The 25,598-nt window shown below is 41.9% G+C and overlaps 1 protein-coding gene across 1 annotated transcript in view; it reads right to left on the bottom strand.

Annotated features, from left to right (window-relative positions):
• PIKFYVE (phosphoinositide kinase, FYVE-type zinc finger containing) overlaps positions 1-25,598 on the bottom strand; it is a 3,858,188-nt gene that overhangs the window by 74,026 nt on the left and 3,758,564 nt on the right. The window contains 1 exon segment of the mRNA XM_044075403.1: positions 1,345-1,606. Coding sequence (XP_043931338.1) covers positions 1,345-1,606 — 262 coding nt within the window.

Here is a 25,598-nt window from a genome sequence, read left to right as displayed (position 1 = left end):
CAAAAGAGTTTCCTACTGGTTTTGAGGGGTAAAGAATGGGGTAAGCTAGAGGAAGTTGTGTATTTATGAATTTGAGTATTTATTTAAATGTAATATATTTACTTTCAAAGATTGTTTTAAAATTACCTATGTATTAACTTGTTATAGTCTATGTACTGTTCTTCGTATGCCCAGAATTGAGACCTTTTGTCTCGGAAGTTTTTTAGGTAGTATTATTTTAAATGAACTTAGATAGTGGGAAGCTATCCATTTTCATTTTTTGTAAGTACTTTCAGTAACCTTAAGGAAGTTATGTAAGCTCAGGTCAAACCTGTATTTCTTATTCTGATGAAGTCATTCATGATACATCTATAGGACAAAAGCACTAAACGTTTAATTTTTATTTAAAAAATGTTCTTACATTTGTTGGTTAACTGCGACTGAGTCGTCTATTTAGGACTGTATTTCTGAATCACGGTTGTTTTCACACTGGAAAACTTGCCTTACAAAGACTTCAGAAAAAGCCAAACAGTTTTCTATATAAAATTAGCCTTGGAGGCATGCTGTACTGACTACCTTTATCCTGTCGTCTGGATTGTGTCTGAATATATGATGGAAGTTCTATGGAATGGTGTTGGTTGCAGGAAGGATCTTGCATCTGCATAGAGAGATAGACTTGAAAAGAACACATCCATGCAGTATATGTTGACAATGGGATTCTTCCAAGGTACAAACTGGACACCTGATAATTTGGACACAATGTATAATAAAGCTGGCGTCTTGTTTTCCTCCATTTACTCAGGGATCCTATCAAGTGGAGTGGCTGTGTTTAAAACAAAGCTGACTCTGGCCTCCTGGCACTGTGATCTTCCTGGCATTATAAAGTGGTGTACTGGCTTCCACTCAAAGGTCCTGTCAAGTGGGGTAATATGCTTAGACAACACTACCCAACCTGGATTCCTGGCACCATAACTTGCCTGGTGCTAAAAATGTGTATCCTAGCACCCTCTGTTCACTCAGATCAAGTTGAGTAGTTTCCTAAAAACAGAGTCTACACTGTGATCTTGATATTAAAGGGGTGCCCTGGCTTCTTCTCTCTACAAAGGGGCTCAGTCAGGTGGAGCACTGTGTTTAAAATTAGATCTCACACTGGCTTCCTGGAACCCTTCCCTAAACAGATTCATAAAGGGGTGCCTTGCCATCCTCTGTTAACTCCTGTTCCTTTTGGGAAGAGTAATGTGCTTAAAAATCAAGTGGTAAAGAAAATCTAAATGAAGATTACCTGATGAGCAATAAAAACTTGCTAAAAAGATTACAGTCTGACTCTCATTAATAAAAAAAATCTATTACAGTTGTATTACATACCAATTATTCCCACAACTAGCTCATCTCTGGTGTCGTCCCGACCCACTAGCAATGAATAATCGATGATTAGGTGACTGGACAGGAAGAAGGCATCACTGTGAATAGAAGCCCTCAGCACAGCCTTGCAGTGAGAGCGGATGTACAGAGGATTATCACGTATCATTTTCAGGAGGTTTTCATCCAAAAGGACCAAGTCACAGCTCTCTTTGCCACTTTCAGTTTTCACATTTCGATTCCGTAAGGAGCCTTTCAAGTCAAAGACCTGTTAGAAAAAAATAAGAGACATTAACTCTCCTAACATACAGCTTTCAGCGTTTTTTTTTACTCCAGCTGTTACCATCAGTCTGCAAACTTGAACCACAACCTAATTAGAAAACATAACAGCAATACAAACCGTGAAAACATCTGTTTAATGGGAAATTATTTTTTTTACCTCTATCAGGGCAGTAACATCAATGTAAACAATACAGTATTTTTTATAACCCAAAGAAAAAACGTTGGTTGGCCCTGCTGCATCTAGAAAAAACATTAGGACACTTGAAATAATAAAAGAAAACATATCAACATAAGCATAGCATTAGAATATAAGTTGTCTAGAATTTGACCCAGTAAAGGTGCTCTTATAGCTTACCAGTTAAAGTAACAAAACTATAAATAATGGAATTCAGCTAAGAACCTATCAATATCATAGTTATGCTTTTATATTATGTTATGGAAGTCAATATGCTATCAAAGGAAACTGTGAAAATATTTTACCATAACAAAGGTCTCAATTACAATGCAACATGAAAGTAATATCCAACCAGACTATAGATAAATATATAATTTGTGGTGCTATGGTTTGTGATGTATGGAACATTCTTTTAGGAAATAATTGTCCTGATGAAAAGCAAAAACCCAAATTGTGAACAAACGTCCCTTATCCTATAGTAAAAACTTATTTTGTGTATTACACAAACAGGCCCCCCCCCAAGAACACCATTCACCCTTCTTTCCTTTGTTTATGCTAACAGTAGTCTTGAGTGGACAGATGATCCGCTGCGGCGACCCCTAACCGGGAAAAGCTGAAAGAAGAAGGAGTGTTTCTCTTTTACTTCAAGTTACATTAACTGCATTTAAGTTTATTTATTTTACATTTGTTGACTGGGATTGTCCGACTGAGCTGATGAGCCCTTTTTCAGCGGAGGCCCGGGGAGAAAAGCTCCAACATATTATACAATTTTCATTATAAATTAGCCTTAAACAGCAATGTTACAGGATTATTACAAGGCATTAAGTAGCAATACAATGTTATACAGTGTCAATAGTCAGGAGTATAGCATAACTGTTTCAAGATGTACAAAAAGAAATATGTCATTAAGAGGAGTATAGTTTTTGGAGTAAGTGGTTACAAAAACCCAGTTTTATCATAATGAAGTTGCATGAAGGTAAGACAATTACAATAGAATGTTTCTGAGGCAATTTGCTTAATAGATTTTAGAAGACAGTAGAAAGAGTAGTCAAGGAAGATTACAGAGAGCTAGTGAGAAGAGTGAGTTAAGGTCAGAAAGTAGATTAAGGTATGAGAAGTAGGGGATGTTTAAGGAGGGGGAGTGCAGTGGCAGGACCAGTGACTTTTAAAATGCTCTTTGGTGGCTGTCTTAAATAGTTTAGGATGTGTAAGCGTCCTGATTTCTAGTGGGAGCCTATTCCAGGCAACAGTGGGGGTGATAGCTGTACATGTTGCATTCAAATTTAGACTTGAATTTGTAGTAGGTTCTGTTTAGAGCTTCAGACAGGTCTGGGGGGAGAATAATGTGAGACGAGAGGGGATAGTGCAGGGCAGTTTCTACAAAGTAAAGCTTTAGGTAGTCTGTGCATCTTTTTAGAAATACAGAATCTTAAAATGTGTTGGTTACTCTAAATTCATGTGGTATAATATAATAGAATGTTCCAGGCAACAGTGGGGGTGATAGCTGTATATGTTGCGTTCAAATTTAGACTTGAATTTGTAGTAGGTTCTGTTTAGAGCTTCAGACAGGTCTGGGGGGAGAATAATGTGAGACGAGAGGGGATAGTGCAGGGCAGTTTCTACAAAGTAAAGCTTTAGGTAGTCTGTGCATGTTTTTAGAAATACAGAATCTTAAATGTGGTTCTGTACTCTAATTCATGGTAATGCTAAGCCCTTTTTTTTTTTTTAAAAATCCGTTCATTTTTATGTACTTTACTAAATATTGAGAGTTAGGATAGGATATGACAGTTTTACAGTTTAGTTATGTTTACAATCAATTGAACTGTAATGCTAAAACAAAAATATTAAAATTGTACACATTAAGTCAATGTAAACTTCTGTTCCTTTTTTTGTTCAAAACACTTGTCAAAAAGTTCTTTCAGCAGCAGTTTGTTTTCCTGCCATCTGCCACTTAACAGCTTTTCAACTTTTTCAAATATAAAAATATTGAATTTACTAAAATCATTAGAACTTGCAACAGCTCTGGTAGAATGGGCCTTTATGTGACCAGAAGAGACCATTCCCATGAAAGGTGTAGCAAAAGTAAATGGCCAAAGAGATCCATCTAGGACTTGTAAGGTTGAAGACTGAATAACCCAACTTTTTGCCCCTGAAATGAAATAAAAAGTTGGTCAGACTTCCTAATAGATTTAGTTTTATCAGATCAAAATCTCACCTGTCTCTGAACCTCTAAAGAATGTGAGATTTGTTCACCTTTGTTTTGATTAGACGGAAAAAAGTGGGAAGGTTGAGGGACCTTAAAACATGCAGACAGACATAGATCTAAAGGTAGTCAGACAGAGATTAATGACAGATGTGCTGTTAAAAAAGAATATGCCAGCCCTGAGTTAAGTAATTCTCAAAAGAAAGGCAGACAGAATGATAGGGATACTGATGCCCATTTGACAAGTACCCCCTTTACATCCCTACAAAACATTAGGTAAGGTTTTCCTACTATGGAGTACCTGCAGATGTCACAGCAATAAACAAAACAATGTTTCCATGCTAAGAACGCAAGATCAGTTTCCACTCCCAGTTTGAAAGGTCATAAGGTTATTTTTCAAGAACACAGTTGAGATCCCATGGAGGATGAGTTTGCTTGCAAAGGGGTCTCGTATGCAAAAACTCTCTTCATGAACTGTTTTACCAAAAGAGAAGAAGAAAGAGGGGGATCCATGGGAAGACAAGCAGAGATAGTCACTAAATTTACCTTCTTGGATGCATAAAATAAGCCATCCAAAATATTTCAAGACCAGAGGGATATTAACCTCAATGGAATCTCTGTTTCAATTCAGGCATACTTAGAAAACCTCATCCATTTATAAATAATACTACCTAGTAGCAGACTTTCTGGCCTCCTTTAATACCTGCTGCATAATATTCTCATGAAACTAGTGTCTAAACAGAGTCAACATTGAATAATACAAGCTGCCAGTTGAAGTTTCTCCAAACTGAGGTGCACCAGTCACCCATGAGACTGTGTGAGCACATCCAGAGTGTGGGGAAGTCTGTGGTAATTGCCCTTGGCCAATACCACTAAAAGGGAAAACCAAGACTGCCTCATCCAATAAGTGGTCACCAGATTGATCTTTGTTATTTCTTTCTGAATCTTTAGAAGTACCTTGTGAATCAGTGGGAAACATGGAAACGCATAATGGAGCATTCCTGTCCAAGTGAACAAGAATGCATCTGTCTCCCAAGCATGGCTGCAAGAATGCCTGGAAAAGAATTTCTCCAACTGTCTGTTTTGAAAGGAGGTGAACAGATCTATTTGAAACACTTCCCACATCAGGGCTAGATCCTTGAACACTACTACCTCGAGCAGTCACTCATGTGGGTCTACACAGGATCTGATTACTCTGTCTGCCACAATGTTCTGATCTGACAGGATGTAGGATGCCTGAAGAGTCAGAGAATGCTGCAAATCCAGCTCTCAGACCATCATTACCAACTGACAGAGGGTATGACCTTGGTCCCCCACTTGCTGAGGTGCCAAATCACTGTGGTGCTGTCTGAAACCATAAGAGGAGGACTCTGAGTTCATAAGTGGTGAAGGAAGGAATGAATCACCACCAACTCCTTGATAATGATGTGCTTCCATGAGTCCCTGGGCTCCCCAGGTGACCTCTACTTGCATCTCCATTGACAAAAATCAATGAGCGAAGTCATACAAATCTGTCTGGACAGACTACTCTGGCACCAGAGGGGAGGAAATAAGTCCTGGATAGACACTCAACTGATCTCATCACCACTGTGACACTCGTCTGATGAAGGGCAGCACCAGCAACTGAGATTCCAGAGAATGAAGGATGCTTTGTCCAACAAATTCTAACATACTACTGAATTTTTCTCCTGTGAAGATGGGCCAGTGGTATCATGAGAATTATGGATGCGAGTAGTCCAGGAATTTTTAGGAATTCGCTTGCTGAGGCCACATTCTTCTTGAAGAATTGCAGATACATCATCTGGTAAGACAGGATCTTGTCTTCCGGAAGAAAGGTCATTCTCAAGGTAGTCGATTAAGCACTGCAAAAACACTAGTCTTTGCAAGGCCATTAGACATGACTTCTGGAGGCTCAACTTGAACTCCATCTGGCAGAGCACAGCTGAGACCTTCTCTAGCGAATCCAAACACCTGGACACAGAGTCGGCACAGATCAGTACGTCATCAAAGTAAAGAAAGACGTGGATGCCCAGAGTCCAACAGTGGGTCATTACCAGAGCAAGGTATTTGGTAATTACTTGAGGTGCAGCAAATACAGAAAACTGATAGTGCAAACCACACAACAAATCACAGAAATCACCCAAAGCAATAAGCAATGGGGATATGATTATATGCATCCTTCACATCCAGGGTCACCATGAAGCAGTGGTCTGGCAACAGAGGAAGCACTGTCTGCAGGGTAAATATCTTGAACATGGAGACTTTGACAAATGTATTCGGAAACGATGGCTCTTTTTTGGGGACCAGGAAAATTCTGCAGTAGAAACCTCTCACTCTTTAAAGAGGAAGCAGTTCAATGACCCCCTGGCACCAGCATTTGCTGGAGAATAGGATGGATTAACAAAGTCTGGTCTTATGATGTTCTTTCCACTGCCATTTGCAATCTGCCAACAATGCTGAGTACCCATTCATCAGAAATCATAGACAATCAGGCTGCCTTGTTGAGAGCTAACTTTAAAGACATGGTACCCAGAGGGAGGCTTGTGAAAGATGGGTGCCACCTTTTGGCATAGTTATAAGTTGGATGGGGGGGTTACCTTTTTTGGGAAAGAAACCCCTCTTGGTAGGATTCATGGGGTTCTCATCCACAGTTTCCTTTTATTGCCTTGGTTTTAGTTTGGTTGGGACTTCTGTTTGGAAGGCTGCCAAAAATTATTCTGCTTAAAGGAAGGAAATTTGGGAATATGAAACATTTTTGAAACCCATTGCATAAGTTTACCTTTGCTATCCCATTGTTTAAGGGACTGGGTGTAGCTGACGTACTAAATACTTACAAGCAGACTCATGAGGAGCACTCAAAATCTCATTTTTAAATAATCAGAAATGTTCTGGCTGTGCAGTCAAGCATACCTTCTGATCATCACTGACAATGCATTTCTAGCAATACTATCTCCCCCTCCAAAGTACCCTGTAAAGCATATTTTGACACCTTTGAAATATTGGCAACAATATCTCTGACATAAATATTTTGCTCAGCAGGTAGCAATGTGTCTTTAACTCAAGTCAGGACAAAAAAAAAAAAAACTAGCCGTCAATACCATATATTGGTTGTGTGGTCATCCAGTATACAGTGGACAAATCCCACTACTCTCCATCTAAAGTATACTGAATACTGCACTGAATACTGCACTGAGAAAAAAAGACAGCAATTTCAGTTGTGCAGCACAAAATACATGTCACAAAGACCCTCAATTGCAATAAATAAAGGCTAGTTTCTGCACTACATGAATAGAAACAGTCTAAAATAGCTTTAAGCAAGAAATTAAATGTAAACTTGAGAAAAAAATTCCTATCAAAAATACTTAACAAAATGGTGCTAAAGTTGAAAATTAAACAAAAAATAATTTAAAATGCTACAAATCTACTTAATTATCTGAATACTTATGAATACCCACACCTCCAAAGAAAAAATAACAGCAAGTTTTCCTGTCAAAACTTTCAAAAGATGCTTAAAAGAAGCAGTACAACTCTTACACAGTGTGAAGACTGGTAGAAATGGGTGAAGGCTGCCAGCCTAGCCAGACAGAAATTGTGCAGATAATTCTAGCATTTGTAAATATGAATGTTGAACTACAAGCATGTTTTTTTTTAAATGAAAAGAATATGCTGTGAAGGTTGAACTTAAAACAATGTGGCAACATTGCCCTCTGCTGTAAAAACGCCAAGTCAAGCATTTCTTGTTGGTCCTTTGAAATTAAAATTATTTCATGAGTGTATTTGATGTTTATAAGTTGGCTCCAGTCCAGCTAGATGAAGGCTTCCTGCCTATTGTCTTAAGGCTAAAGTTAATGACCAGAATTTACATGTGGAATGTCATTTATTGCTCTAAGTGTAAAAGAATGTAAATGCAGTTTCTGTCAGCATGGGAACACCAGGAATGTGGGACATGATGTAATGATTTAGCAGAACTGCAGTTTTAATTTCAACAATGAGAACCAGAGATTATTACGCATTTTTGTCTGACTATACAACTCACAGCACTGCCTGTTGCTCTATGCAAGTACGTTATTTTAGAAGTGTGTTTTATTCTAGCAACAGCTAGGAATTAGAAAGTTTAGACTATGAGTTTTTCCTGTGATGTCAGAACTGTTCTACTGATTTATTTTAAGTATTTCTGTGGGATCTCTGAACTCTCTTGACTAGCACTGACTGTGTAGTAGAAATTATTGTCTTGTGGTTTTAATTTATTATTAAATATTTTAAAACCTTTTAACTGTGGCTGGTTTGTGTAGAGATAATTTAAGCTCTTTAGAGTACTTGTATGCCTTTGGTAAAATTGTACAAAGTCACTCCTATAGCTTTAGCCCTGGGCTATACTACCAATTAGATAATAATATTGCACAGTAGGTTCATAGGTTGGTACTAGACTATTGGCCCTAGGGCCTATACAAGCCTAGCCATAACAATTCCCTGGATATTTCTTCCCACAATATTTACTTCACCCTTTTAAGGGCCTTTGAGTAGCTGATAAAGATTAGCTGGGTGGTGGCAGTAATTACTACCATATAGTCTGGGTAAAAGGGGCACAGCTGGAGAACCTGTGCCAGCCTCCCCCAGAAGTGGCTGTGTGGTTGTGTAAACTCTTTATCTCAAAGTGTGTGTGTGTGTGTGTGTGTGTGTGTGTGTGTGTGTGTGTGTGTGTGTGTGTGTGTGTGTGTCAGCTACCTGGGCAGGGACACGAAGCACTGGTTGGACAGAGAGGGTGCTAGAGATTTTAGCTTGCCAGGCTAGGCTGAGATCTGGACCCTATAGCTGTGCCAGTGGGGAGTCTTATTGGGGACCAGGGGAGCAAGGGAGCGACCAGCCCCAGACTGACTGTGATCTCTGTGTGCTCTTAAGAGAAATTGCACTTTACTGTGTGTATTTGTTATCCTTTTGTCCTACATGAGATGCTCTCTCTGGTGTTAGTGGTGAGGATTGAGGCTACTTGACTGCTGGGCCAGGGCACAGGCGTCACATATTAATTTTATTAATTGGCAGCGGTGGGATATCCACATCACATATTAATTAGGTGGCAAACACTAATTGGCTTGTATAGTAGTGTGGGTAGAGTGAATCCTGTAGCTTGTGTACAGTGAGCTTGGAAGGTGTTTTGTAGTCTAAATCAGCCATGCAGTGAATACTCAAAAGTTCAGATCACAATTATTTTATTTCTTTTGTTAGCTTAGTTGGTCACGGTGAGCAGGCAGCATGTCAGCAGAGAAGTATGGAAAGCTGACAAGGAGCCAGCTGGCGGAAATGTGCCAGGCTAGGGGACTGGTGCATGGAAACCTGACTAAGGCAGACCTGATTGCAGCCTTGGTTACAGCTGCATCAGAAAACAGCAACCAGGAATACAATCAGACTGGCAGTGGAGATATAATTCCCTCAGAGAATGAACATCTCAACCTTTCTGCAGTGGACTTAAAAATCCAGCTGGAGCTAAAGAGACTTGAGATGGAGGCCAGGCGTTTAGAAGTAGAAGCAGCTGAGAGACTGAGGAGTCTAAAGGCTGAGGAGAATGAGAAAATGTTACGTCTGGAAGCTGAGGAAAAGGAAAGACAGAGGCAGCATGAGAAGGAGATGGTGACTCTTCACCAGAGTCATGAAGATAATAGGGAAGGGAGTAACTGGACCCCAGAAGCACAAAAGGTCAGTAAATTTCTTCCACAGTTTAAAGAGGGGGATAATTTTGATAGTGTCATTCATATGTTCAAAAGGGTATGTAAACAGTATGAAGTTGACCAAGGGCTCTGGGTATGGTTCCTGACCCCCTTACTCCATGGTAAAGCTGTAACTGTTCTGTCCAAAATGTCTGACACTGCATGTTTTGATTATACTGTTGTAAGGAAATGTCTTTTAGAACTGTTTAAGCTAACACCTGAAACATACAGGAAAAAGTTTTGTAAGCATAGACGCAAGGCAGATGAAAGTGTGTGTGAATATGTTGCTGAATTGAGCACTTACTTCCATCAGTGGGTGAGTGGATGTCAGGTTACCACTTTTGAAGGGTTGGCAGACCTTTTGGTGAGGGAACAAACCCTTAGCACTTTGCCTGAGGACATGAAGATCTGGTTAGCTGATAGACAATGTGCTAGTTCAGATGATTTGGGGAAGAAGGGAGACCTACATCTGGCAAGCAGGGCAATCCTGCACAGGAAGGGGACCCACAGTACTGCTCATGGGTCTAAAGGAATCCATGGTGGGCAGCACAGACTGCCACAATAAAATCTGCCAGTAGCAGGGGAAGCCACTAGTCCAGGTACACGTCCAGGAGCTCAGGTTAAATGTTTTGATTGCAACCAGTGGGGCCATGTGGCATACAGGTGTCCACGGAGGCAAGGTGAGGAAACAAAGGTGAGAGAGGCAGTAAGTAGGAAAGACAAAATGCCAACAGTAGTTTGTCTTGAGACAACAGGAGTACTAAACTACCATCCTGCAGATGTCCTGAGAGGAGAGGATTTGGATGAGGCAGTACCATGTACTTATGCAGTTACATGCAGTCAGGCTAAGAGACAAGCATGTGGGTATGGTAGCCTGGGGGAGACCCAGACAGACTGCATACTTGCAGCCAGGACTGGTGAAGTGGTTACTTCAGGGAGGGAGCTACTCTGTAGCAGTGAAACTGAAGGTGAGCCACAGCTGCTTGTGGGTACTGATGGTCCCTTGGACAGAGTGACTGCAAAGTTAGAGGTGAGTTGTAGTACCCAGGCTGACAGTGAGGCACCACTGTCAGAGGATGCCAGAATTCCTGTGGAAGGGGAGCTGGGATGGGTTACAAGGAGAGAGCTGAGACAGGCTTAGCTCTCAAACCCTACATTGCGAGGCCTGAGGCAGGTAGCTAGGGAGGCACCTGATTCTCAAGGAAATGGGGAATATGTATACTGGGACAAAGGATTACTATACAGAGAGTGGACCCCTGAGGGAGGGCTAGAATGTGAGAGAGTACAGCAGTTGGTAGTGCCTAGAGCCTACTGCCTGGCACTTCTAGCCATAGCCCATGATATTCCCTTTGCAGGTCATATGGGCATAAAACGTACAAAAAGGCGTATTATGCACAACTTCTACTGGCCTGGAATTTCCAGAGATTTAACAGGGTACTGCAGGACCTGTGAGCAGTGCCAAAAGGTAGGCAAGGCAGGAAACAAGGTGAGAGCTTCTTTGATGCCTTTGCCTGTGATTGAGGAGCCATTTCAGAGGGTAGCTATGGATATTATGGGTCCTCTGAGTTCCCCAAGTTCCACAGGGCAAAAGTATATCCTAGTGGTAGTGGATTGTGCTACACAATACCCTGAGATAGTGGCTGTGTCCTCCACTAAGGCAAAGAAGGTGGCAAATGCTTTGTTAGAGTTTTTCAGAAGGGTAGGTTTCCTAAAAGAAATACTGACAGACAGAGGTGCCAATTTCATGTCAGACCTGCTGGCTTGTCTGTGGAAGTCCTGTGGGGTGAAGCACATGAAGACCACCCCCTACCATCCCCAGACTAATGGTCTTGTTGAGAGGTTAAACTCTACAATTAAGTCCATGCTACAGGCATTTGCAGATCAGTTTAAGAGGGAGTGGGACAAATATTTGCTCTGTCTGTTGTTTGCTTACAGAGAGGTTCCCCAGGAATCCACAGTTTTTTCACCCTTGGAGTTGCTGTATGGCCATAGGGTGAGGGAACCTTTAGATTTAGTTTGATATGTGTGGGAAGGTGAGTGCGAGTCTCACAAGGAGTCTGTTGTGGCATACGTCCTAAACCTCAGGACAAGGCTCAGGGAACTCATGGGCTTGGCCCAGGAGAACCTGGCAGAAGCCGAACAACAGAAAAAGGTGTGGTATGACAGGAATGCTCGAGCGAGAGAGTATGCTCTGGGGCAGCAGGTAATGGTTCTCATTCCTGCCAGACACAACAAGCTACAAGCAGCTTGGGACAGACCCTACAAGGTGGTAAGTGATGTTAACTACATGGTGGAACTGCTAGGCAGATGGCAGGGGCACAAATTGTACCATGTTAACATGATGAAACCTTACCATGATAGGGAGGCCCTTGTGCTGAGCATTTGCAGTTGATTGCAAGAGGAGTCTGAGGGAGATCTGGGGACTGATCTCCTCAGTGAGGCTCAGGCTGACACTTCAGTGGAAGGGGTAGCAATGTCCCAGCAGCTATCTCCTACCCAGGTACGAGAAATCCGAGCAGTGTTGTAGGAATTTGGGGACATGCTCACTGGGAAACCAGGGTGCACTCACCTAGTGCAGCACCAGCTGGATACAGGACCCTTACAGGGTGCCTGAGAGAGTCAGACAGACCCTGAGGGAGGAGGGTACAGGAGATGTTGGAACTGGGGGTGATTCAAGAGTCCAACAGTCTCTGGGGCTCCCAAGTGGTGCTGGTGCCTAAGAAGGATGGCAGCACCAGGTTCTGTGTGGACTAGAGGAAAATAAATAGTCACACAGAGTCAGATGCTTACCCCATGACTAGGACAGATGAGGCCCTAGAGCAGCTGGGTGGGGCTAAGTATCTTACAACCATTGATCTTATCAAGGGTTACTGGCAGGTGCCCTTGACTCCCAGTGATAGAGAGAAGTCAGCCTTTGTGACTCCTTTTGGCTTGTATGAGTTCACAAAGATGCCCTTTGGGATGAAGAATGCCCCAGTGACTTTCCAGAGGCTGGTAGATAATATCCTAGCAGGAGCAGGAGGGTTTGCCCTTGCTTACCTAGATGATATTGCCATCTAGGGCCATTCCTGGCCAGAGCACTTTCAGCATGTCAGGGAGGTGCTGGGCAGACTACAAAGGACAGGGTTGGCCATTAAGCCAAGCAAATGTCAGGTGGGTATGGCAGAGGTCTCCAACCTAGGACATAGAGGGGGAAATGGTAAGGTAAGGCCAGAACCTGCCAAAGTGGAAGCCATTCAGGCATGGCCTGCACCTGTTACTAAAAAGCAGGTGAGGGCATTTTTAGGGACAGCAGGGTACTACAGAAAGTTCATCCCCAGTTATAGTACCATAGCTGCTCCCCTCACAGACCTGATGAGGAAGAACAGGCCAGATAAGGTAGTGTGGACCCCAGCATGTGAGCAGGCATTCCAGAAGCTTAATAAAGCTTTGGGAGGACCCCCTGTGTTAGCCAGTCCAGATTACTGCAAATAATTTGTTGTGCAGGTGGATGCTTCAAACCATGGGGTGTGGGCTATACTTAGCCAGATTTCTTCAGAGGGGGAAGAGCACCCAGTGGTTTATCTCAGTCGCAGACTCCAGCCCAGGGAGGAATGTTATGCAGCTGTAGAGAAGGAATGTCTAGCCATAGTGTGGGCACTGCAGAATCTTCAGCCTTATCTGTATTGAGGGAAATTCACTGTTATGACAGATCACAACCCCCTAACATGGTTAGAGAGAGCCAGCCAGCAAAATGCTAAGTTGCTAATATGGAGCCTGGGGTTGCAAGCATATAGATCAGTGCAGCACTGCAGTGGAAGTAGCAATGCCAATGCAGATGGGCTCTCAAGACAGGGAATGGGGTAAGTTACACTCAGATAGACCTAACACTCTCAAGCAGCATTTCTCAAGGGTCACTTGAAAAACTAGCTTGAATTCTCCGGGGGGGGGGGGTGTGTGAAGGCTGCCAGCCTAGCCAGATAGAATTGTGCAGATAATTCTATCATTTGTAAATATGAATGTTGGACTACAAGCTTGTTTTTCTTTAAATGAAAGAATATGCTGTGAAAGGTTGAACTTAAAACAATGTGGCGACATTGACCTCTGCTGTAAAGAAAGCTAAGTCAAACATTTCTTGTTGGTCCTTTGAAATTAAAATTATTTCATGAGTGCCTTTGATGTTTATAAGTCGTCTCCGGTCCGGCTAGATGAAGGCTTCCTGCCTATTGTCTTAAGGCTAAAGTTAATGACCAGAATTTACATATGGAATTACCTTTACTGCTCTAAGTGTGAAATAATGTAAATGCAGTTTCTGTCAGCCTGGGAAAACCAGGAAAGTGTGGCATGATGTAATGTTTTAGCAGAACCGCAGTTTCAATTTAAACAGTGAGAACCAGAGATTATTAAGCATTTTTGTCTGGCTATCCAACTCACAGCACTGCCTGTTGCTCTATGCATGTAAATTATTTTAAAAGTGTGTTTTCTTGTAGCAATAGCTAGGAATTAGAAAGTTAAGACTAAGTGTTTTTCTGTGATGTCAGAACTGTACTACTGATTTATTTTAAGTATTTCTGTGTGATCTCTGAACTCTCTTGACTAGCACTGACTGTGTAGTAGAAATTATTGTCTTGTGGTTTTAATTATTTATTATTAAATATTTTAAAACCTTTTAACTGTGGCTGGTTTGTGTAGAGATAATTTAAGCTCTTTAGAGTACTTGTATGCCTTTGGTAAAATTGTGCAAAGCCACTCCTATAGCTTTAGCCCTGGGCTACACTACCAATTGGATAATAATACTGCACAGTAATAAGTGGACACCCTTTTAAGGGCCTTTGAGTAGCTGATAAATATTAGCCAGGTGGTGGCAGTAATTACTACTGTATAGTCTGGGTAAAAGGGGCACAGCTGGAAAACCTGTGTCAACCTCCCCCCAGAAGTGTGTGTGTGGTTGTGTAAACTCTTATCTCAAAGTGTGTGCGTGTCAGCTACTTGGGCAGGAACACGAAGCACTGGTTGGACAGAGAGGGTGCTTGAGATTTTAGCTTGCCCAGCTAAGCTGAGATCTGGACCCTATAGCTGTGCCAGTGGGGAGTCTTATTGGGGACCTGGGTAGCAAGGGAGTGACTGTGATCTCTGTGTGCTCTTAAGGGAATTGCACTTTACTGTGTGTATTTGTTATCCTTTCCTCATATATGAGACGCCCTCTCTGGTGTTAGTGGTGAGGACTGAAGCTCATTGATTGCTGGGTCAGGGCACAGGCGTCAACACACAGAAAAAGAAATACAATTCAAAAGTACATATACTTTTCCAGTAAGTAAAAACAAGCAAATCAGCAGAATGCACATTTCAAGCAGACAGAAAATGGCAGAGGGAGGAATAAAAATCCTAAAGTGCTTCCCATCTGACCTCAGTCGCTGAAGTAAACCAGAGAAGAGCAGTGTTCCAAAGATGCTTCTCTTACTGTGGCACTAGAAAACTGAAGTGTTCTGTCTATGGGTTTGAAGGGCTGTCCTGGTCCTGCCAGGTGACTGGTCCTTCACACCTACAGAGAAGCAGTGGGAAGAGCTCAGAGCTTCGACAGACTACCAGAAGGGAGGGTAGCAGAGCACTATTATCCATATGACAGTAAGACAGTGTTTTTGTTGAACATTGTAAATTGCCTGCAGGGAATAGATTGTGCTATGTCCAAGGCAAACATCAAAAAATGCAGCAGTGACAGGATTTTGCACACCTTTACTTGTTTAGGTTGTCTCTTAGTACTCTTGAGGGGGCCTGGAGTCCAAATGTGATTTAAGAACTGGGGAGATAAGATCAGTGTTTTCATCTCTAACATTTATGTGATCTTTCATTTCTTTGACCAAATACACTTAACTTTTATGTTCATATAACATGAAGCCCATGCCAGGCCAGATATATCTGTGAAGAGTTCCTGGCAAGGAAACGGAACTCCTGGATTGAGTGATCTCTCTGATCTACCGCAGAAATTCCTTTTTGATGGGCAACAGAGGAATTGGGAAGTTCAGGGGTTGACAATGTTGTGCCCAAATAGACCTGAGGTACCACTAAATCTTCCTTATGTGGAATCTAGCAAAACATTTCATTCATACAGTGGAAGCCATGTACCCCTGGGCTCACAAAAATCACTCTTTTTTTTTTTTTTTTTTTTTTTTTTCTTCTTAGTAAAGCATCATCTCTCTTACTGATGTCAAGTCTAGGGTACAGGCGAGACTGAAGTAAGCATTTTGTCTTGAGTAATATAACAAAGGTTGTCAATAGAACAGTACGGAGTCTGCAACCTAGAAATAATAGATCCTGGGAAAAAGGCAGGACAGACTTTTTGAACTTTAATGCAAATCCCAAGTGATAAAAGAGGTCTATGGTGAAACAGAGGTCTGCAAGAAGTTTGTGTATTGATGAAGCTTGTAGAAGATTGTCTACAGGAATCCACTGAAGCCTGCAAAAGACAATGACATGAGCTAGGTATTTTGTGAATACTGCTGGGGCAGTAGAAAGACAAAAAGGCAAAGCAGAAAATTGAAAATGAAATTGCATGCCATCTAATCTCAACAATTTTCTGTGATTTGAATGAACAGATAGATGCAGATATGCATCACTTATATCCACAGTAACTAAGACTGCCTGGGAAAGGATCACTGCGGGAAGAGTTTGCAAAGTTAACATTTTGAAATTTGGTACAACTATAGCATTGAGAAATGACAAATTCAAAATGGGTCTCCAGTTCCCTCCTTCCTTGGAACTCTAAAGATTCCTGAGTAAAACCATTTTCTTTGTTGATGGGGAGAAATTATCTCTATAGTCCCCTACTGAAACAACTCTTGCAAAAGAGATGAAACTTAGTGTGGCTGGTTTGAAGGAACTTGTGGAATACTAGAGTTCACTGGGGGAACAAGGCAAGCCATCTCTCTCTGATTTTGCGGGCAGAAATGTCTGAAGCTATTAGTTGCCAAACAGGAGCGGGGGGGGGTTGACTGAAGATGGGAGGGAGGCAGGGCAGGCTGAAGGGGGACAGAAGGAATGGAGGCAGGGGCTCTCCTGTCTTCCAAACTGGCATCTCATCGCCTCGTATTCTTGGGTTCTGTCATCCATCAGGGTTACTTCATAGTGTGGAAATCTCTCCCTCCTTTTCCAGAGATTCCCCAACCTTCTCTGCAACAACTTCCTCACTTCTCAAAGGTCCTTGGTTCCCTGGCTGATAAGGGAACTATTCAACCTGTCTCTCCTTCTCAAGCAGGAAAGGGATTTTACTCCAGGATATTTTTAGTTCCTCGAAAGGACAGCACTTGGAGGCCTATTCTGGATCTCTCCTTGTCCTACACCTTTCTCAAGGTTCCTTCTTTTTGGATGCTTACTCTTCAAACTCTGTTTCTTCTTTTAATACCTCGCACTCTTCTGGTATCCTTGGATCTGAAGGACCCTTACCATCATATTCTTATTTGTCCTCTTTTTAGGAAGTTTTTATGTTTCCCTGTTTCTTCCTCTCATTTTCAATTCTCTACTTTGCAATTTGACCTACCTACTGCTCCAAGGGTTATTCACAAAATGCCTAGCTCCTGTGATTGCCTTTTGCAGGTTCAAAGGCATTCAGATGTTTCCTTATCTAGATTTCCTGTTGCTTCAGGTACCTTCTATCAGTTGCCTGTTACAAGACCTGGAGTCCACCATATTGCCCCCTTCAAAGTCTGGGTTTCACTATGAACTTCCAAAAATCTGTACGGACTTCCCTCTCGAGATCATGTTTATCTGGGTTGCAGAATGCAGATAGTGCCAATGTTGGCACCTCTTCCACTTCCAAAAGTTCTGTCTTTAATAGCTTTCTTTTAGTCTCTTCTTCCTGTGCCTGCCATTCCAGCCAGAGATTTTCTTTGAGCCCTGGAATTCATGGCCTGTTCTATTCTAATGCTTCCTCTTGCCAGACTGCACATGCGGAAGCTTCAATGGCACCTCAAGCCAGTTTGGCTTCAGTATTGCCACCCTCTTGATTTCAGACTGCCTCTCCTTCCTTGTCTGAAGCGTGAATTCGAATGGTGGATTCAAGAACTTACCCTCAGCTCAGGCCTGATTTTTCAGACAACATTCTCTTCTGAAGAACTATTCACCAATGCTTCAGACATGAGGTGGGGGACTTCTTGTGGTCACCTGAAAGTTCAAGGTCTTTGACTCCCCCTTCAGAGGTCAAACCATATTAGCATCAAAAAGATGAGAGCTCGGATTCTGACCTTCAAGCCTTTAGCCAGATGCTCTCTCCAGGCCCTCTGAAGGTTTACATGGACACCACCACGCTGATGTGTTATGTCAACAGTGGGGCACAGTCTTACCTTCTCTGCAGGATGGCTGTTCAGGCCTGGGATCTGGCTCTCGGTTACCTCTTCGGGTAGTGTAAATTTCTGCAGAGCAGAATCTAGTGGCAGATGCTTTAAGCAGGTCCAAAACTCATTAATGGATGCTTCAAAGGGTAGTGTTTCTGGGTATAGCCCATCGGAGGGTTACTCCTCAGGTAATTCTTTTTGCCTCGACTCTGAACAGGCATCCCCCTCTTTTCCATTCCACTGTGCCATGCTATCTGGCGTGGAAGACAAACACCCTTTCTTTTCCTTAAAAGGGAATGTTTCTCTATGCCTTCTCTACCCTTCCCCTACTATCAAGAGTCCTACAGAAGATTCAGCTCGACTCCCCAAAAATCTTGCTAGTGACTCCCTTTTGGCCAAGACAACAAAGATTCCCTCACTTAATGCATCTGGCCAGGGGTAATAACCACAAGTTACCTCACCAGTTGGACTTCCTCACATAGGACAAGGGATCACTCATCCATCCTCACTTGTCCACTCTTCATCTAACACTGTGAGTGATAGGGGTTTGTTCCCTTTTAGGAACCTCTTTTCTGACGATATACTTAGAGTTTTAAAGGAACAAGAAAACCTGCAACCAGAAAGTCTTGCATGTCCAAATGGAATAGATTTTCTTTCTGTTGCCAAGCTCATAACCAGGCCCCTTTTTCAATGGGGTCCCTTTGGTTCTCTCCTACTTGTGAGTTGCTCCAGTCTGGCTTGGCCTATTCTTCTGCAGAGAGTGATTTTTCAGCTATTTCTGCCCATTTGCCCTTGAATAATCCTTTAGCTTCTCATTTTGAGGTCAGTGCTTAAAGGCATCCTGCATCGCAGACCCCCCAATTAAGCCAATTCCTCCTCTACGGGATCTTAATTTTGATTTAGGAATAGGTTCATAGCTATTGGCCCTAGGATCTATATAAGCCTAGCCAAAAAATGTACCCTGGCTTTCGCCACCCAAGAAAATTATTTTCCTGTGCCCCTGTCGAGCAGAGCCACAGAAGTGATCCCTGGGGTGAATTTCCCATTTCCCATCCAATCATCAAGATTTTTCTTGAAGAGTGCTAATGAGGAGCTCTGTTTGACATACATAGTCTGTTCCAGAGTATGGGAAGTCTCTGGGACAGGAATCTATCCCTCCAACATGTTCTGTTTATTGTGGTGACAAGGTTTAGGCCCCTAGAGCGTGTAGCTTGGAAGGAATGGGATTTCTTTATGTGGAAGATGTCCAACAGCTCCGAGTTAGACATAGCTTTGTATGTTAGGCAGAGATCGCCCCTGAGTAGGCGATATGCGATGGAGTAAAGCTGTAGTTTTTTGAGACGGTCTGCGTAGGGCATCTGTTTGAGGCCAGTAATCCTCTTTGTGAGGTATTTCTGTGGTCTTTTCAGTTGTTGATGTCTTGTGAGGTACATACCAAAAGGGACGTTGTACTGTATAATGGGTCTAATGAGTGATGAGTACAGGGGAACAATGACCTCTTTTTTTCTGGATGAGAATCCTTTTGTGATGAGATGAGCCACGTAGAAGGATTTCCTGACCACTGTGGTGATGTGATTATCAAAGGAGAGACTACTGTCCACCTGTGTCCCAAGGTCTCATCACATTTTCGGCATTAAGTAGACTACCAGCTATGTGGTAGTTCATGGGTACAGAGTTTTTACCAAAGGGATGACAATACACTTTTTGGCATTGAGCTTCAGGCCATGGCTTTGACACCAGGTATCTGTCTCAGTGAGGCCCTTTTGTAGTTTGTCCACATCGTTAGGAGTTTCGATTATGGCTCCTAGTTTGCAGTCATCTGCAAACTTTGTTAATAAAGACCTTCTGTGTTAACCTGCACTTCAGAGAAGTAGATACCAAACAGGAGAGGACCCAGGACTGAACCCTGTGGTACTCCACTTGTCACTGGTCTGAAGTCGGATTTGGAATCTGCTACTTTCACAGTATGGGTTCTGTCCATGAGCCAGTTGGCAACCCATCTTGTGACATAGGGATTTATAACTAGTTTAGTGAGCTCATCTATAATTCCAGAGTGGGGGATGGTGTCAAAAGCCTTGGCGAGATCTAGATAAGCTGTGTGAACCACTTTACCCTCATCTATGGCTTTAGTGACTGCTTCAAAGAAGTCAATCAGGTTTAGGAGACATGATCTGCCTTTTACAAATCCAAACTGGGTAGGGTCCAGAGTTTGGAGATTACCAATGATGATACATTCCATGGCCTTGCAGACCAGGCTCTTCAGGCTAATGGGGCGGTAGTTCCCGGGGTCCGTCATGGCTCCCCCTTTGTGGAGTGGGATAACCGTCACGGTGCACCATTCAGTACAAAGCCTGAGGTGAGGCTATGATCGAACATGGTACTTAGGTAGGGTGCCAGTTAATTCTGTAGTTTGTGTAGAACGCAGCCTGGGGCATTGTCAGGTCCCATGGATGCTGTGTTCTTGGCTTTGGAGAGTGTGTTCTTTACCTGTGCAGCTGTGATTATAGGAACTTTGCATTCTTCCGGTATAGAGATGGGCCCTCTAGGGGGTGAGAGGGGGGTAAAGTTAGCACTGAACCTATCTGCTAAGATGTTGGCAATATCAGTTGGTTCTGTATATTTAGTGCCATTGTGCTGTAACTCAGAGCAGATCTGAGTGTTCCCATTGAGATTCTTGACATAGCTATAGAATGCTTTGTGGTTGTCTTTAGAGTCAGTGGCAATTTTGTTTTCGTAACTAGCTTTGGAGGATTTTATGAGGGATCTCAGCTTCTTACTGAGGTTGACCAGGGAGTTCCTCCAGTGATGGGATTTTACTCTTTTTTGCAACAGTTTCTTTCTTCTGTTGTAGAGTTTGTTTATGGCAGAGGGCCACCAGATTGGCTTCCTTTTTTTGGAAGATAACATCTTGGTTCTATTTGGGATAGCATGATCCATGCACTCATGTAAGTGCTTATAAAGTGCATTTGTGTAGGATTCAGCAGTCATACCTCTATTGTCCGTCTGCATGGGTGTCATGAAGTTTGCCACTTTTGTCTTAAGAAGTGTGAAGTTGGCTTTGGAGATGTTTCTTACGATGGTTTCCCTAATTGGGGGTGGGGGTGAGATGTGGATGTCTAGGCTGATTAGCTTTTGGTCGGATATGACCACCGAGGAATTGACCTCTAGTGTGGAACACCGGTTTCCCATGTTGTTAATGACCAGGTCTAGGATATTGCTGCCCCTGGATGGGGATGTGAATAAGTTGATCCAAGGCGTTGGAATTTATGAATTCTAGAAAACGTTGAGGAAAAGAGTTGGTACATGAGTAGTTTTCCCAGTTAATGGTGGGGTAGTTGAAATCGCCCATTATTAGGGTGTTGGGTTGTACTCTAATACTTTCCAGTGTATCGAGAAATGAGGAGTGGGAATCCTGGGGCATGGTGGGCATGGAATATGGGCCCAGGCTCCTTTTGAGCCTGCAGGTTCAGTCTTCCAGGTACAATGTTGCAGAGAAACTATCTTATTTGCTTTGCTCTTACTTCTGCTTGGAGGGTTTCTGAGCTTCAGACCCTTATGGCCATCCCTCCTTTTTCAGTTTTTCACAGGGACAGGGTGTCCCTTCGTACTAATCCTCCTTTTATACCTAAGGTGGTTAATGAGTTGTTTTTTTTTTTTTTTTTGAGTTACGCAGTACTACAACTTTCCTTTTTCCCTTCTTCTCAGTCTGCTAGTGAGAGGGTTATACAAATCTTGGATTTGAACAGACAGCTCAGGTATTACTTGGATAAAAATAATACCATTAATAAGTTTGACCAGCTTTTTTGTTTCTTTTCATCCCAGGACATTGGATTTGGCTGTTTCTAAGCAGTCTCCTACTGGATATCTAAGACCATTTCCTTTTGTTATTCTTTTCATCGCAAATATCTGCCCATTTCAGTTGTGCTTACTCCACAATAGTTGTTGCTTCTTCTGGTGCTTTCTTCACGGGGTTGGATGCCAATTCCATCCTTGAAGCTGCTACTTGGTCTTCACTGTATACCCTTACTAAACATTTATAAATTGGATATGGTTTCTAGGGCCATTCTGCATGGGTATGTTGAAGGCTCTTTCCAGGCTTTCACCTGCTAATCCTTTTCTTGAACTTCTGTACTCTCCCTACAGTGAATAATACTGCAACAGTGATACAGAAGAGCACAGAAAAATTGTGTAAAATCTTACCATAACAGTACATGTCCTTCTCTTCACTGATGCAGTATTCACTCCCTTCGTAAAACCTTCATTTTTCTTTTGAGCTCTGCTTGGTTTCCCTCCTGGCAGAGGATATTCCTTTTCCATCTGCATTTGCTCCTTCTGGATGTGCATAGCCTCTTTTGTCCTACGGAAACTGTTCTCTTCTGTGGCAATTACAAAATCTAATGGCTTTGGTATACTGGCCAGACATTGGGCTATCCTTGGTAGGAGATTCCCTACTGTGAAGAATACTGCAAAAGTGATATAGAAAGACATCTAAAGGGATAAAACATTTCCATTGCTTGTACCTTACTATTCATATCCATAATCAAGAACTTCCAGTTTCTGAGTTTTTATATTATCTTTTATCTCTTTCTATATATCTTAGCTGCCATAACAGAATCATTTTTTATCAATACATCTAAATACTTCATCATATTATGCCCACATAAATAAGGGTACTGTTGAATCAATTCATGTGTGGGTGCATAGTTTACAGCTAAAGCCATTGTTTTATCTTCATTAATTTTACACCTCGAAAAGGCTTGAAAATATCTGGAAATGCCCCACAACACCAAAAGGCCTCTTTCTGGCTTTATCATGTACAAAGTAATATCATCTGCAAATAAAGCTAACATTTCTTGATTAGCATAACTGTTATATACTTGAATTAAGAGTTCCTTATTTTCTTTGACAATGGTTCTAAAGCAAACATAGGGGAAACAGGATGTCCCTTCTCGTTTCCCCTGTTCTAACACAGCTTGTCGGAAAGAAACCCTCCAACCCCTCATATACCTTCCTAATTATCTCTATAATTCTATCAGGGAATGCAAATGTTTCCATTGCCCTACTCAAAATCCCAGAAGACTCTACGGATTGTTTTCTCTGCATTAAGAACCAACAACAGTAGTGATATTTTCTTAAACACTGCTTTCCCCTGCATCATCACTATTCTATTAATGTTGCCAAATGTTTGCCTCCCCTCCAACAAAACACACCAATAGCTCAGAGGCAAGATTTACTTGGGGAGTACCCACAGATGGGCAATATCCAGAATGACTAAACTGTTCTGCATACATTTGTGAGGGTCTGCTCTGGATCTGCTCAAATAATCTGTCATGTCACATTGTTCTTTTCTGGTGTGAAGTCCACATCAAGAAGGAAAATGTTGTGTTGAACTGGTGTATATAATGCAATCAAGGCTAGTCTGTACAGTGATAAGACTTGGTGCTTCTCTGCTTATTTATATACCACAATACTATGATGTTACCTGTGTACATCTGAAGGGGACCTGGTGTCCACAGTTAATGCAAGGATTGAAGAGCCAAGATAAGGGCTTTCATTTACGTGTTTCTTTCTCCCTTTGGAAGACCAGACTCCCTGGACCCTGATATTCCGGAAGAAAGCTTACCATGCCACAAATAAAGCATCTGTGAGTAGCTCTTTTCAAGGGGATGAAACCAGAACAGGGACTCCTGGCTTGAGTGAAATTTGGTTGATCCTCCAAAGAAATTACTTCTTGATGAAGGGCAAGAGAGAAATTGGAAAGGACAATGGATGGCAGCACAGAGTCCAAACTGACTTGAGATACCACTGAATCTTTCTCATGTGGTGTCTGGCATAAGGTACCATCAAACTGTTTGAGGCCATGTACCCCAGGGCTCTTATCGCCTATATTGCTGAGGTGACATTCAAGGGAAGAAGGTTTTGAAAGTGATTTGAGAAGAACTGAACATTCTCTGCAGAAAAGTAGGTCATCACTGACAAAATACTAAGCCTGCATCCTATGAAAATCTGATTCAGAAATGGGCTTAAGCAACACTTTTTGAGATTCAGGGTGTTATGAATCTTCTGAACAGTCTGGAATTCAAAGTCCAAATCTCTTAACTGAATTTTCTTGGGAAACACTCTGAACAGAACCATAAGATTTTCCTGCATGTTGGATGAATATGAAAGTGAAGCAAAACATACTTTAAATCCAATGTCACCATAAAGACTTGGGGAAGGATCACTGGAAGCAAGGACTGTGGTGTCAAAATCTTGAAGCTTAAAATTTTGAGATAGGTGTTGAGAGAAGGAAAGGTATATCCATATGCTTCAAATTGTCTCTTTTCTGGGAACCAGACATTTTCAAATTAAATTCTGGAAGGAGGAGAATGAGATGAATATGACTTTGAGGAGGTTGTGGGAAACTCGAGAGATGTAGTACAGCAATCCAAGACATTTGGTAGCCATTGTGGATAATGGACAGAACCCATGTGTCTGCTATTATTGGGTTTCCAAGTTGGGGAGGACAGAGATAGCTTTTGGGAGGAATAGCAGAGTTTAGGTACAGAATTTTCCAAAAGGGCATAGTATCTTTTCTCAAAATCAGACAACTGGAAACTTTCCCACCAAAAATGTTGCATCATTTTAATGACAGTATCTCCAAAAGAAAGTGCTTCTGGAGAAAAGGCAGGCGACAAAGTATCCTCATCGTTGGTGGGATAACCCATTGAAGAATGGATTTGGGAAGAATAAAACAAAGAATTATCCCCCCATCAGATTCAGAATCCTCTAACTTAGAAGTGAAGAAACAACAGGAAAAAAAAAATAAAAGCTAAGTAAATAATAGCTTTGAAAAGTCCCTGTACAAAATCCTGCCATTCTTACTAAGGATCTCTAAATATCTGAAGAAAAACAGTATGCTTAGACTTCTGCTTTTTCCTAAATGGGACTTCTCTCTTCAACAAAACATGGTGGCTCTAAGCCCTGACATCATTTGATCAATGAACTAGAAACATCTTCCCTAAGATTTGAAGAATACCCTCAGGTGTCTCCAAAATAATAAACCAAGGTTCCCCTCCTCACAATAAGCAGATGGCTGTTCAGACACTATGGTCTTGTGAGATGGCTGCACTTTTATCAGTCTCTGACAGGATAATGACAGACGGAGCAGCTGAAGGATCCCGACAGTTCAAGCATTCAAGTAGTACAATGAGAGATACGAGTCCAGACGGACAGGAGAACCCTTGAGCTTCAGTTTCTTAGGCTTCTTTTTTGTCATCAGAGAGACATTCAAATGTGTAGAGTTTAGAGGCTATTTTTACCTCACATGATATCCTTAAATCTTTGGTGATCAAGGTAAAATTTTGAGGAAATATATATATATATATATATATATATATATATATATATATATATATAAAAATAAATAAACTATCCTAACTGCTAAAGGAGACTCACAGAACATAGCAGCAAATCCAGAAATAAGTATGAGTGAGTCAAACCACCACGATCCAGCCAAATAAATGTCCAAAGGATATGTAAAATGGCACACAGTTTATTGGAAAAAAGGTTAGCGCTTTCGCGGGGTTACTGCTTCATCAGACCAAATACAA

The sequence above is a fragment of the Protopterus annectens genome, chromosome 6.part1 (genome assembly GCF_019279795.1).
Source record: "Protopterus annectens isolate FY-2018-M chromosome 6.part1, PAN1.0, whole genome shotgun sequence".
In the NCBI taxonomy this organism is placed as follows: Eukaryota; Metazoa; Chordata; order Ceratodontiformes; family Protopteridae; genus Protopterus; species Protopterus annectens.
This window is presented reverse-complemented; position numbering and strand designations above follow the sequence as displayed.